The sequence below is a fragment of the Phascolarctos cinereus genome, unplaced genomic scaffold (genome assembly GCF_003287225.1).
Source record: "Phascolarctos cinereus isolate Bilbo 61053 unplaced genomic scaffold, phaCin_HiC Scaffold_3;HRSCAF=262, whole genome shotgun sequence".
Classification (NCBI taxonomy): Eukaryota; Metazoa; Chordata; class Mammalia; order Diprotodontia; family Phascolarctidae; genus Phascolarctos; species Phascolarctos cinereus.
Window position 1 is genome coordinate 169,993,470 of NW_027555736.1, and position 11,306 is coordinate 170,004,775.

An 11,306-nucleotide genomic window follows, 5' to 3' on the forward strand; every position below is an offset into this window, starting at 1 on the left:
CCTGGGGACCTCGGGTTCGAATCCTGACTTTGATTTTCGCTATGGGGCTTTGGTCAAGTCTCTGAACTTCTCGGAGCGTCGTCGGACACACCACACCAGCACTGGTGCAGGCCCTTCCGGGGTGGGTGTAGGAGAAAAGGAAAGGGCAGTCAAGACCTCACTCTTCGGCCATGTCCGGCGATCCGGCCCTAGCCCTTTAAGAGCGAGCCCCACCCGCTTTGAAGGGGAGGGGCGCCGAACTAGCCGGCCGCTCCTCCCCGTCTCGCTGGCGCGCATCTCCCAGCCCCGTTCCGCCGCTGCCTCTGCCGCCGCCGCCGCCGCCGCCGCCGCCGCCGCTCCCTGCCGCCGGGCGCTTCCTGCTCCTCCCTCTGGACACCCCGCAGGTGGGCAAGTTGGTCTCGCCCATGCACCAAACCGCCCCCCCCCGCCAGGACCCCGAGCCTCCCTCCCCTGGGGCAGGCGGTGGCATCGCCCGGCGGAGCACGCGAGTTGCTGGACTAGTCCATGTGACCAATCCCTGGCAGGGGGAGCGGAGATGGGCCAGGCTCGAGTGGGAAGCAGGGGCGGCGGCACACCTCGCCCTCTCCCCCTCTCCCCAGGCACCGTGCAGAGGTCTGACCCTGCCAACCCTTTTCCTTTGCTGTCAGCCATGTCCCTGCCTCCAGGCCTGAGCCACTTCCGGGAGGAAGGCCAGGGCAGGGTGGGCGGACCAGGTCCAGGGGCATGCCTGGACGTTGGGGAGGCACTCCCAGATGATTGTCGCCTTTTGCACTCAGGTCTTCCTTGGTCACCTGACCCTGCGCCCCACCCAGAACCGTGAGCCTCAGCATCATGGTGAGACCTACCCCCCCACACACCCATTCTCCCCCTTCCTTCCCCACCTCCAATGGACTGCTCCTCCCCAACCTTTCCCCTGACCCCTAACCTTTAAGACAACTTTCCTCTCTGACCCCTGACCCTAACCCTTCGAGCTTTCACTGAACCTCTGAAGCCCAGAGGGGAAGCCTGAAGCCCCTGGTCCAGACCCACCCTCCCTCCAGCCCCGAACGCGAAGGAGGGGACCATGGACGGCACAGGGGATCCGGGAGGCTTCAGAATCATAGCCTCGCCATCGCCTCCGTTTATTTATCGCCAGCACGGCCGCCTGAAGGTGAGGACCACCGACGAGCAAGCGGAGGCCAAGCGGGTGGAGCGGGAGCAGAAGCTGAAGCTGTACCGGGAGGCCACCGAGGCCATCTTCCAGAAGGTGGACGCACTGCCCCGCGCCCCTGGGGCGGGGGGGGGGGGGCACATCAGCGAGGGTGGCGGTTGCCTGGGGGGCCATAATGACCCAGACAGGGCCGCTCAACAGGGGTGTCTCCTTGATTTTAGCGACAGGAGGGCCACCTGGATGAATCGGTCTTGGAGCTGACCAGCCAAATCCTGGGGGCCAACCCCGACTTTGCCACCATGTGGAATTGCCGACGGGAGGTGCTGATGCATCTGGAGACTCAGAAGTGCGTTTCTTCGTTGGGGGGCGGCAAGGACTGCCGTTCCCCAGGGATGCCCCTGCCCTTCACCCAGTGCCAGGGAGAATGGTGGACCAGGGTCGTGGGGGCCCAGTGTGGCCTGTCACGCCCATTACCTGGGAGGCTGAAGCTGGGGGCTCAGTCTGCTTGAGTTTGGATATTCACACTCAATTTGGCACCAGTATGGTGCTCAGGCAGCCCCAGGAGGGATGAAGACATCGAAGTGGAGTGGGCCAAAGCTTTCCTGCAGACAGAACTGAAATGTACTTCCAGCCTGGGTGTGAGATGGGGAGAACTAGTCTACCCCCGCCTAAAAAAAAAGGGGATGGCAAAGTTGAAATTGAGCTTTTGTGCAGAGGAGTACAGGGTATTGGGGCAACAGGTAGTATGAGCAGCATGGCCTTAGAATGGGGCATGTAAGGGGAGACTTGGGATTCACTAATTATCATCTTTTTGGCATAGGTCCCCTGAGGAGTTTGCAACCCTAGTGGCAGCCGAACTAGGGTTTTTGGAGAGCTGCTTACGGGTGAACCCTAAGTCCTATGGAACCTGGCATCATCGCTGCTGGCTACTTGGCCGCCTGCCTGAACCCAACTGGACTCGTGAGCTGGAACTGTGTGCCAAGTTTCTGGAAGCTGATGAGCGTAACTGTACGTTCCCCACAAATTACCTTATTTCTTAGGCCCCATCCCATCCTCCTCCAAACGAGAGTTGGGATGGGACTCCTGAGCTGTTTGGTAGAGTGACAAGTGAGTAGATTTCTCTGTGTGTGCTGTATTCCCATAGGACTAAGTAACACCACAGATGATAGTTCTGGGAGCTAGTAGGGGTGCCCCCCCCGCCCCTGGGTCTGAGATACATTGCCATCCACAGTTCATTGCTGGGATTACCGGAGGTTTGTGGCCCAAAAGGCACCTGTGCCACCAGCGGAAGAGCTAGCTTTTACTGATAGCCTCATTACTCGAAATTTCTCCAACTACTCTTCCTGGCACTACCGATCTTGCCTCCTGCCTAAGCTGCAGTCACTGTCAGATTCTCAGCCACCAGGACGTCTGCCTGAAGATATTCTGCTTCGTGGTAAGCAGAGGGTATGGGGGGTGCAAGAAACAAATGGAAGGGAGGAGGAAAGATTGGTAGGTCCCAAGAAACAACCTCTACTTCACCATTTGGTTCAGAAATTAAGATAGGTTACAGTTATCAGGGAAGGGTAGATTGAAACTTGGAGTCTAGGGCTCCAGAGATTGTAGAATCAGGGCAGGGAAGAGTGGAATTCTAAGGTGAGATCAATTAGTAGTTATTGAGATACCTATTATAAGATTAGCAACGTGCTAGGCATTGGGGTTGATAGTTATATAGGAACAGAAAAGCCCTTGAGTTTACCATTTAGCTTGAGAGACAAGATAGATATGTGAAAATAGTATTGAATGATGTAGAACAACACATGTCTGAGTGTTGAACGATGTGATACAGACTCTAAAGCCAATTTAAGGGAGAGGGAGTTCATTGCCTCTAGTCCCAAAGGCCAATGTGCTAGATGAGGGGCCTCATTCTTGGAGGGGCAGTGGAACTGTCAGGTGGAGTTAGTGAGGCTCTTGGGTCTTAACTGCACCTTCCTTTTGTTATGTCCCCTGGAGAGCTGGAGCTGGTACAGAATGCCTTCTTCACAGATCCCAATGACCAGAGTGCCTGGTTTTACCACAGATGGCTCCTGGGTCGAGGTGAGGGATTAGGGGCCTGCCTTTTGGTTTGAGGTGAGGGTGTGGGGAGGCTGCAGAGAAGCTTATGAACTATTTGGGCATCAAGGGAAGTGAGTTGGAACTGAGTGCCACTTCTTCATCCTACTGCACCTTTACCCCTACCCACAGCTGACCCTAAGGATGCCATTCGCTGCCTCCATGTGAGCCGGAATGAGGCTTGTTTGACTGTCTGTTTCTCTCGACCTATAATTGTGAGTTCTCAGTGTGTACTTGAAAGGAGAGGGGAGAGAAAAGAGCGAAGTTAGGGGGTGGGGGTGCAGATGGAGTTTATATGTTACCCACCTTGTGTTTTCTCACATAAGTGGGCCCCCACCTTGTTTTCTCACATAGGTGAGCCCTGGCATGGAGACTCTGATGCTCTTCGTGGATAGGGCTCCCTTACCTGTGGAGTGGAGGACACCAGATGGCAGAAACCGGCCCAACTATGTCTGGGTATCCCCTTCCCCTTACCTCTCTCTCTCTTTGTCTCTCTTTCTCTCCCTCTCTGTGTGTGTCTCTCTCTCCCTCCCCCCCCCCGTTAATAAGTTGGGAAGTTGGGAAGTGAGGGTTTGGCTTGGGGCTGAAAAATTGATGAATTCTATAGCATTTCCTTGACCTAGCTCATTCTAGCTGTGTGACCTGCCAACTGACTCCTTTAATGGCCAGTCCCCTCAACATTCATTTTCCCTGATGTGGGGTGATGTCCAGAAGGAGTGTGTGCTTTACCAAGGTGATGTAGATCTTCCTAGTCCCAATTTCCCATCTCTTCAGCCAGTTTACCACCACTTCTCCAAAACTTTTAGGGATATTCTACTTGAAAATAATCTTTCCCTCTACAGATTTTCCTAGAGTAGTTTATTTGACTCTCATTTGGCCTTATTACAATCTTCCTCATTTGTGTACATGTCTTAATGTCTTGCTCTATTCCTATTAGATTGTAAGCTCCATGAGAATAGGGACTGTGCCATCTTCCATTTCGTCTTTGTGTTTTCAGCTTCTAGGGAAATACCTTTCATGTAATAGGTATCCCCATATACCCTACCCCTACTAAATTCTTTCATTCTTCTGACTCTTTCTCACAGACTTCCTTCCCTTGTTCTAATCTGTTCCCCAGGTCTAAAAGAAAGTTGGTGCCAAGACTCTGCCACAGATGAGCAACTGTTCAGGTGATGGAGAAGATAAAAAAGGGTCATGTCTGGGGGAATTTGTGTGTTGGGCTTTATAAATCTTTCTTTCTTCCTTTCTTTGTTGCATTTCTACCACTACCCACTAAATGACTCTCTAGTGCAAACACATTAGCCCAGTTAAATCAATGTATGGAAACGTATGTCTCATTTCGGGCCTTGATCCTGCACTTGGAGAGCTGGAGCAAAGACCTAAAAACTTGGGGGCAGGCATTCCCTAGGATACTTGAGGCTCTGGAGTATAGGAGGGTGAGGAAAAGTAGGTATGTGGTCCTCATCCCCCCACTGCTCTGCCTGTCTGTCAGAATGGAGCTATCAATGGAGAAGTCAACTGTGTTACAGTCGGAGCTGGAGTCCTGTAAGGAGCTGCAGGACCTGGAACCAGACAACAAATGTGAGGTCCCTCTCTGCCCCCAAGAGCCTGGCCCTTCAGGGAGCTCCCTCTCCCGGAGACCTTGCCTCTCCTGATCGATGGATCTTGGGCAGTGGGAAGAGTTAGACCGGAGGAGGAATTAGGGATAGACTGTCTGCCCTGTCCCCTCCCCCACCACCGCCATCCTCACTCTCAGGGTGTCTGTTGACTATCATCCTGCTGCTGCGGGCACTGGATCCGCTGGTGTATGAGAAGGACACTCTGAAGTATTTTCAGACCCTCAAGGTAAGTCGGAGAGTGACAGAGAAGGGAGCCCGGGACTTAAGGGTGAGGGCTCATTTAGGGCCCTGAGGCAGCACGAGGAATGGTGGGGAATGAGGTGGTCAGTTGACCCCCATGCCTCTGCCCCTCTGGCAAGGTAGCGGACCCAATGCGAACTGCTTACTTGGATGATCTTCGAAGCAAGTTCTTGATGGAGAACTACATCCTCAAGATGGAGTATGCTGACGTTCGAGTGTTGGACCTGTCTCGCAAGGTACGGCTGCCCCGTCCCCAAGAGGCTCACTTCTCCCCCTTGATCATGAATCTACTTTGGCCTAGCCCCTGACTTTGCTCCTACTGACTCTGTCCTCACTGACACTCAGAAAACTCATCTATACTCTCAGAGCCTTTCTTTTTTCTTTTTTTTATTCTCTTTTTTATTATGAGTGAATTTAACAATTATTAACAAACACAAACATGTCAATCAACATACAAAGAACAAAACATGAAGTTAACAAATCATCTATTAAGTTCCTGGCATTGAGGGTTGTATATGAAGCCATGAATCTGTCACTTTGCTTTTAAAAAGTATACATTAACTTAACAAGAACCTAACAAAATTATGCTGTTTACGTTCCCTTCTGAACTTTTTTCTTGTGTTTTTTTAAATGCTTTATAGATCTTTCTTTCTGTCTTGCATTTCTGCCCCTACCCACTAAATGACTCTCTAGTGTGAACACATTAGTACAGTTACAGTACAATGTATGAAAATGTATGTCTCATTTTGGGCCTCTGATCCTGCACTTCTTTGCCCAGAAAGGGAGGCATGCTTCATCCTCAGGTATCTGAAGGCATGATTAGTCCCTGGATTATCAAAGTTGTGAAGTATTTCAGAGTAGTTTTCCCTTAAGTTGTGGTCATTGTGGAAATTGTTTTCCTGGATCTTCACATTTCACTCTTCATATATGTCTTCTCAAGTTTCTCTGAATTCTTCATTTTATTATTTCTTGTGATGTAACAATATCCCATTATTTGCATAATACAATTTTTCAGCTACATCCCAGTTGATGCTTTGTTTCTAGTTTTTTGCTACAACAAAAAGTACTATTTTAAATATTTTCGTACAAAGTACAGATTTTTGTACAAAGCTCTTTGCTTTTCTTCTAACTTCAATTGACGCCCAAATCATTGTGGTTTTTATCTCTGAACTCTCTTGTGTATATGATGTCTTTTGATTAGTATTTAACTAAGTTCCCCAAGGACTGGGACTGTTTTTATCCCCAAATCACAGCATGGTACCTAGCATAAAGTAAAGTAAGATGATTGATCTTTAAGTACAGATTAGACATTTTCATTTGTCTAAAACTGAATTTATCATCTTTCCACTATCTCTACACACACACACACACACACACACACACACACACACACACACACACACACACACACACACACACACACACAGAGTCCTCTTAGTCATCCAATGATTGTTTCAGGTCTTCCTCTGAATTATCTTGCCTGGACTATGATAATACTTCTCAGCTGCTCTCTTAAGGTCCTCCAGATGTCATATTCACAGCTGAAAGGCAGCAAAACTGCTCTGTATGCCTAAAGCAGATTAAAATGTGGTTGGGAACGTCTGACAAAATACATACAAATTCAATACAGCATAGATAATGTTAATTTGTGGTTATCATGGGGCTAGCAGAATCCTGTCTGTTTGAGTTTGATCCCACTACACCACATCATTGCTGGATTAATCTCCCAAAAATATCGTTTTAATCATGCTGCTCTTCTGCTCAGAAACTCTTTTTGTTGTTGTTCAAACCTGTAATTTCGCAGGTATTGTTGAACAGGTATTTATTAAATGTGTGCCAGGCACTGTTTACAAGTACAATGAATGAAACAATCCTTTTTTTAAGGAGCTCTCATTCTAGTGAGGAGATAACAGGAATGAATATACAGGTATATATAAAATAAATATAAAGAGAATAAATACAAAGTAATTCCACTGAAAGTAGTTTGAGAGGAGGGAAGGCACTGGGAAAGGCTTCAGGGGAAGGTAGAAGGTCATGCTTGATCTACATCTTGAAGGAAGAGGTAGAGGGGAGAAGAAGGAAGCACATTTCAGGCATGAGGAATAGCTAATACAGAGGCACAGAGACAGTGGAGGGAGAATTCTTAGTGAGTTAGGAACAGAGACAAGGCCTGCTTGGCTGATTGCAGAGTGTAGGAGGTTGGAAAAAGGTCTTTCTTGATTGTGAAATTCTTGAAAGGTAAATAGAGGAGGCAATGTTTTATCTTAGAGGCAGTAAAAGCCACTGGAGTCTGAAAGTGTTGTGGTCAGATTTTCACTTCAGGGAAATCTCTCTGGCATCTCTGTGGAGGATGGACTAGAAGCAGGGTTTCTTAAACTTTTTCCACTCAAGACCCCTTCAGCACTTATTAAACTCCCACATGGGGTCTCGACCCACAGTTTAAGAAATGCTGAGGCAGGGAAACGAGTTAGCCACCATTGCAGTGAGCTGGGTAGAAGGTGATAAGGGCCTGAACTAGGGTGGTAAGATGTGTGAGTAGAGAGAAGGGCTGGGATTCAAGAAGTGTTGTAGAGGTAGAGTCGGCATCTTGTAGCCGCCTGCATACAAAGGTGAGGGAGAGTACACAGGTGAGAATAACACTAAGGTTATCAACGTAAGAGGCTGGAAGAATGTTGGTGCTTTTGACAGAAATTGATGAGTTCGGGAGAGAAGTGGTGGGTTTGGGCAGGGCGGAGGGAAGATAATTTACTTTTTTGGATGTCATGAGTTTAGAATGTCTCTGGAATATCCAATTTGAAATATCCGATTAGTGAAATCTCTCTACCAGCCATACTATGCTGTCTCTCTCAAAGGTTCCCCATTACTTACAAGATAAAATTCATGCTGCTTTTCTTGGCATCCAAGACTTTCCCCAGCCTACCTTTCCAACTTTATATGCCATTGCTTCCCAACATGAACCCTTTGCTCCAGCCAGACCAGTCTTCTCAGTGTTCTTCAGGCATGCTGGGCCTGTTAGAGCTACTGGTTTTGATGTCCCCCTGCTGAGAATACCTTCCTCCCCTCCTTTCCACCTGTCTAAACCCCACGTACTCCAGCTAGTCCAGCCCACACCCTCCTGCCTCAGAGTTCCTCTAGCACTGGTGACCTGTATCACAGTCTGGGCAGTGAGCAGCCACTGCCTTGTATTGTTTAAATGTGTGTGCACATGGCCTTCTGGCAGCCTCCCAGCTCTTGGCTTCATATCACCTTCCGTCTGTGGCACGGTACTATGTGTCTAGGAGGAACTCAATAAGATGCTGAAGGAATGACCTCCAAATCAGGGCTCCCCATGTTGGATGACTCCTCAGTAAGATCTGCCTGGACATTCCATTCCTCTCTGTCCTCTAGCCTCCTTTCTCTCCTTAGGATTTGACTGTGCTCTGCCACCTGGACCAGCTGCTGTTGGTCACACATCTTAACCTCTCCCACAATCTGCTCAGAAGTTTACCTCCTGCCCTGGCTATGCTGCGCTGCCTTGAGGTAAGAGATTTCCTGCTCACTCCTTTGCCCTTTTCTCCTTTTCTTCTGAGGAGTCTCCTCTGACCCTTTGGCCTCTCATGCTGCTAACCAGCCCAGTGCCCCTCCATCCCTGACGCTCCAGTTGAAACCTTTCTTGCTTTCTGGTCAGCAGGAGCTGCCCAGCTATGGCCTTCATGCATTCCACAGTGAGGCTGTGCTTGCTTACATCCTCTTACTCTCTTTTTAGGTCTTGCAGGTGGATGGAAATGCCATAGAGTCTGTGGAGGGTGTTGTTAATCTGCCCAGACTACAGGAGCTCTCTCTGTGTGACAACAGTATCCTAACCCCATGGTAATTAGCCAGAAAGTGGAGGAGGGTTGGCATATAGAAGGGATCTACAGTGGGTAAAACAGAGTATCTTGTGATTTCCTAAGAGTGTTCTTCCTGAAGAAAAAAGCAGGAGTTAAATGGGTGGCCTGGAGGATTAATTATACAGATGTTAGTACTGGTTCTACTTTATATAGAAATCATTTTCATTGATTTGGCCAGGCCATATCAGACTCTGCTCTTCTTCATGTGAAAGTAGTTATATTAAGCCCAAGTTACCCCAACGGAGATGAATAAGGGACTCTAGGAACCTCTGTTGTATCCCTCCTTTTGTCTCTGAGGTACTGGGAATGATGCCTTCATTTTCCTTGACTTTTCCACTTTAGGCCTGCAGCACCCTTTGGCCCTTCAGACTCTGGCCTCCTGTCCAAAGTTGTCCCTTCTTAGCCTGGAGCGTAACCCCCTCTGCCAGCTAGAGGCAGCTCCAGAGGAGCTGAGGGCCATGCTGCCTAATGTGGACAGAATCCTGACCTAGGGGACTCTCACACTACGTACCCTGGGTATCCTTCCTACCCTTGACCTTTAATTTATTTGAACTGAATAAAGACAGAAAAGCCTCTATTTGGACTGATGAGCTGCTGCTGCCACCGCCGATACCACCACCCTTCAAGTTCTGGAGAAATGCATAAACGAGAAGAATTGGCCTAGAATGTTAACTGGGCCAGAGGAGAACTGAAAGTGGGGGGGAAAGAGTGACATTTTTGTCTGCCTCTCTGTCCCTTGAAACTAGTCTTCCTGTATCTGTGTCCATATCCGTTCCCACGCGCGCACACACACACACACACACACACACACACACATTTGTCACTCAGCTTTTCTTTGCATACTGCTAGAGGCAGTGTGGCATAGGAGACAGCATGCTGGCCTTGGGTGTCAGGAAGACCTGGGTTCAGATTCTACCTCTGACAGTAGTTGAGTGACCAAGTCAAGTTTCTTCATCTGTAAAATGTTAATACTTGCATCTACCTCACAGGGTTGTGAGGATGAAACAAGCTAATGTGTTTCAAGTACTTGGAAAACTTTAAAATGCTATATAAATGTCCCTAATTGTTGGTGGAAGTGAACCCTAGTCCCAGGAGCTGCTTTTGGAGATACCTCATCTCTACACCAGCTCTGCTGTAGTACAGAGATCCCTACTGGTCCCTGTCCATATGCATACCATCCTGTTCTCTTTTCTCCCTCTCTAGATCTACTTTCTACTTGTGACTCTGTCACTTTCTTTTGTGACCATGGCCAAGTCCTGTCCCCTCATCCGCAACCTCAGAGTTGGATTATATGATCTCTACGATCTGGTCCAGTTCTAAAATTTTATGATTTAATCCAAAGTGACTCCCTCCAAAAGAGAAATAGGAGGAGCTCAGGCCACAGCCCTAAGTCCAAACTTGTCGTAGAATAACAAAAAAAAAAAGATTCATTGAAATGGGTGGGAAGGTTGAAAGACTAATAAAGACTGCCTTCCTTGGGAATGTCCCTGAGCTCACCTGTCTACACACCCTGATGCTCACTGACACTGCCCACCCTCTTCCTGTCTGCTATGCCTGATGCATCTCCAGTGGTTCTGACCTGCCCTGCTTACCTTCCCCATACTGTGCATCCCCCAGCCTCAGCTGTTGAGACAACAGGGACCAGTAGTCATCTGCTTGTACGCTGAGCTATCTCAGCTTAGGTTCCCAGCATAAAACTGAGCAGAAAGTGGGGAAATGGGGACTGATTGAGCAGGAGGTGATCTCTGGTGCACAGAAACACAATGGGACTTGTCCCCATTCTTTCTTGATCCTCCCTTTTCTGTGTGATTCAGACCTTTTCTGCCTGCTGCTGAGACCCTTGACCCCTGCATTTCCCATCCTCAGTCACTACCCTTATGCCGTCATCCCAGATGAAGTGGAGGAGTAGGGCAGTTAGCCAGGTGGTCAAAGAAAATCGGGAACTTTCATCAAGAGTATCTAGGTAATTATGTAGACATCTCTGAGCCTCACAGGGAGTATCTACCCTTTCCTTCTGTCTCTTGCTCTTTCTGCCTTTCTGTGTCAACTTCCAAGGTGTTGGAGAGGTGGAGTTGTGTGCATATACAGGCAGGTGTTTGGAGCTGGTTGGTCAGCATTCCCTGGAAGAATTCCTTAGTCTAGGAAAGGAGCAGCCCTCTGAGCCAACCTGTTTCAAAAAACAAAGCAAACCATTTGTTTAACTTTGTAGTGAAAGCTAACAGGCATCAATCAACGTAAATAATTCTGTAACTTCTTCCAGGTCTTAACAGTTGTGGATGCATGAGCACAGATAACTCTCCCTATTGACATATTTTGCTGGTTAAATCCAAATTAACC

General features: G+C 48.5%; 1 protein-coding gene across 6 annotated transcripts; it reads left to right on the forward strand.

Annotated features, from left to right (window-relative positions):
• The first annotated feature begins 292 nt into the window (after nucleotides 1-292).
• Nucleotides 293-9,546, forward strand: RABGGTA (Rab geranylgeranyltransferase subunit alpha). 6 transcript variants are annotated; one of them, XM_020970364.2, is made up of 17 exons: nucleotides 293-383; nucleotides 777-834; nucleotides 1,136-1,246; nucleotides 1,372-1,496; nucleotides 1,971-2,158; nucleotides 2,382-2,585; nucleotides 3,143-3,226; nucleotides 3,374-3,456; nucleotides 3,596-3,697; nucleotides 3,875-3,974; nucleotides 4,359-4,410; nucleotides 4,734-4,822; nucleotides 4,998-5,086; nucleotides 5,220-5,336; nucleotides 8,506-8,619; nucleotides 8,846-8,933; nucleotides 9,312-9,546. In XM_020970364.2, the coding sequence occupies exons 2-17, from the start codon at nucleotides 832-834 to the stop codon at nucleotides 9,458-9,460; spliced, it is 1,698 nt and encodes a 565-aa protein (XP_020826023.1). In that variant the 5' UTR covers nucleotides 293-383; nucleotides 777-831; the 3' UTR covers nucleotides 9,461-9,546. The 6 variants fall into 6 exon arrangements, with proteins under 6 accessions (XP_020826023.1, XP_078007403.1, XP_078007404.1 ...); XM_020970222.2 differs by having other exon boundaries at nucleotides 299-383; nucleotides 1,041-1,246; XM_020970436.2 differs by lacking the exon at nucleotides 293-383 and adding an exon at nucleotides 526-612.
• Nucleotides 9,547-11,306: the final 1,760 nt, after the last annotated feature.

What these genes read in the sequence shown, in the direction of transcription:
- RABGGTA (XM_020970222.2), top strand. Translation starts at nt 1,064, where the DNA reads ATGGACGGCACAGGGGATCCGGGAGGCTTCAGAATCATAGCCTCGCCA. An exon ending in TGAAGATATTCTGCTTCGTG is followed by an intron (nt 2,586 to 3,142) that starts GTAAGCAGAGGG and finishes TGTCCCCTGGAG; the next exon opens with AGCTGGAGCTGGTACAGAAT. An exon ending in TGTTGGACCTGTCTCGCAAG is followed by an intron (nt 5,337 to 8,505) that starts GTACGGCTGCCC and finishes TTCTCTCCTTAG; the next exon opens with GATTTGACTGTGCTCTGCCA.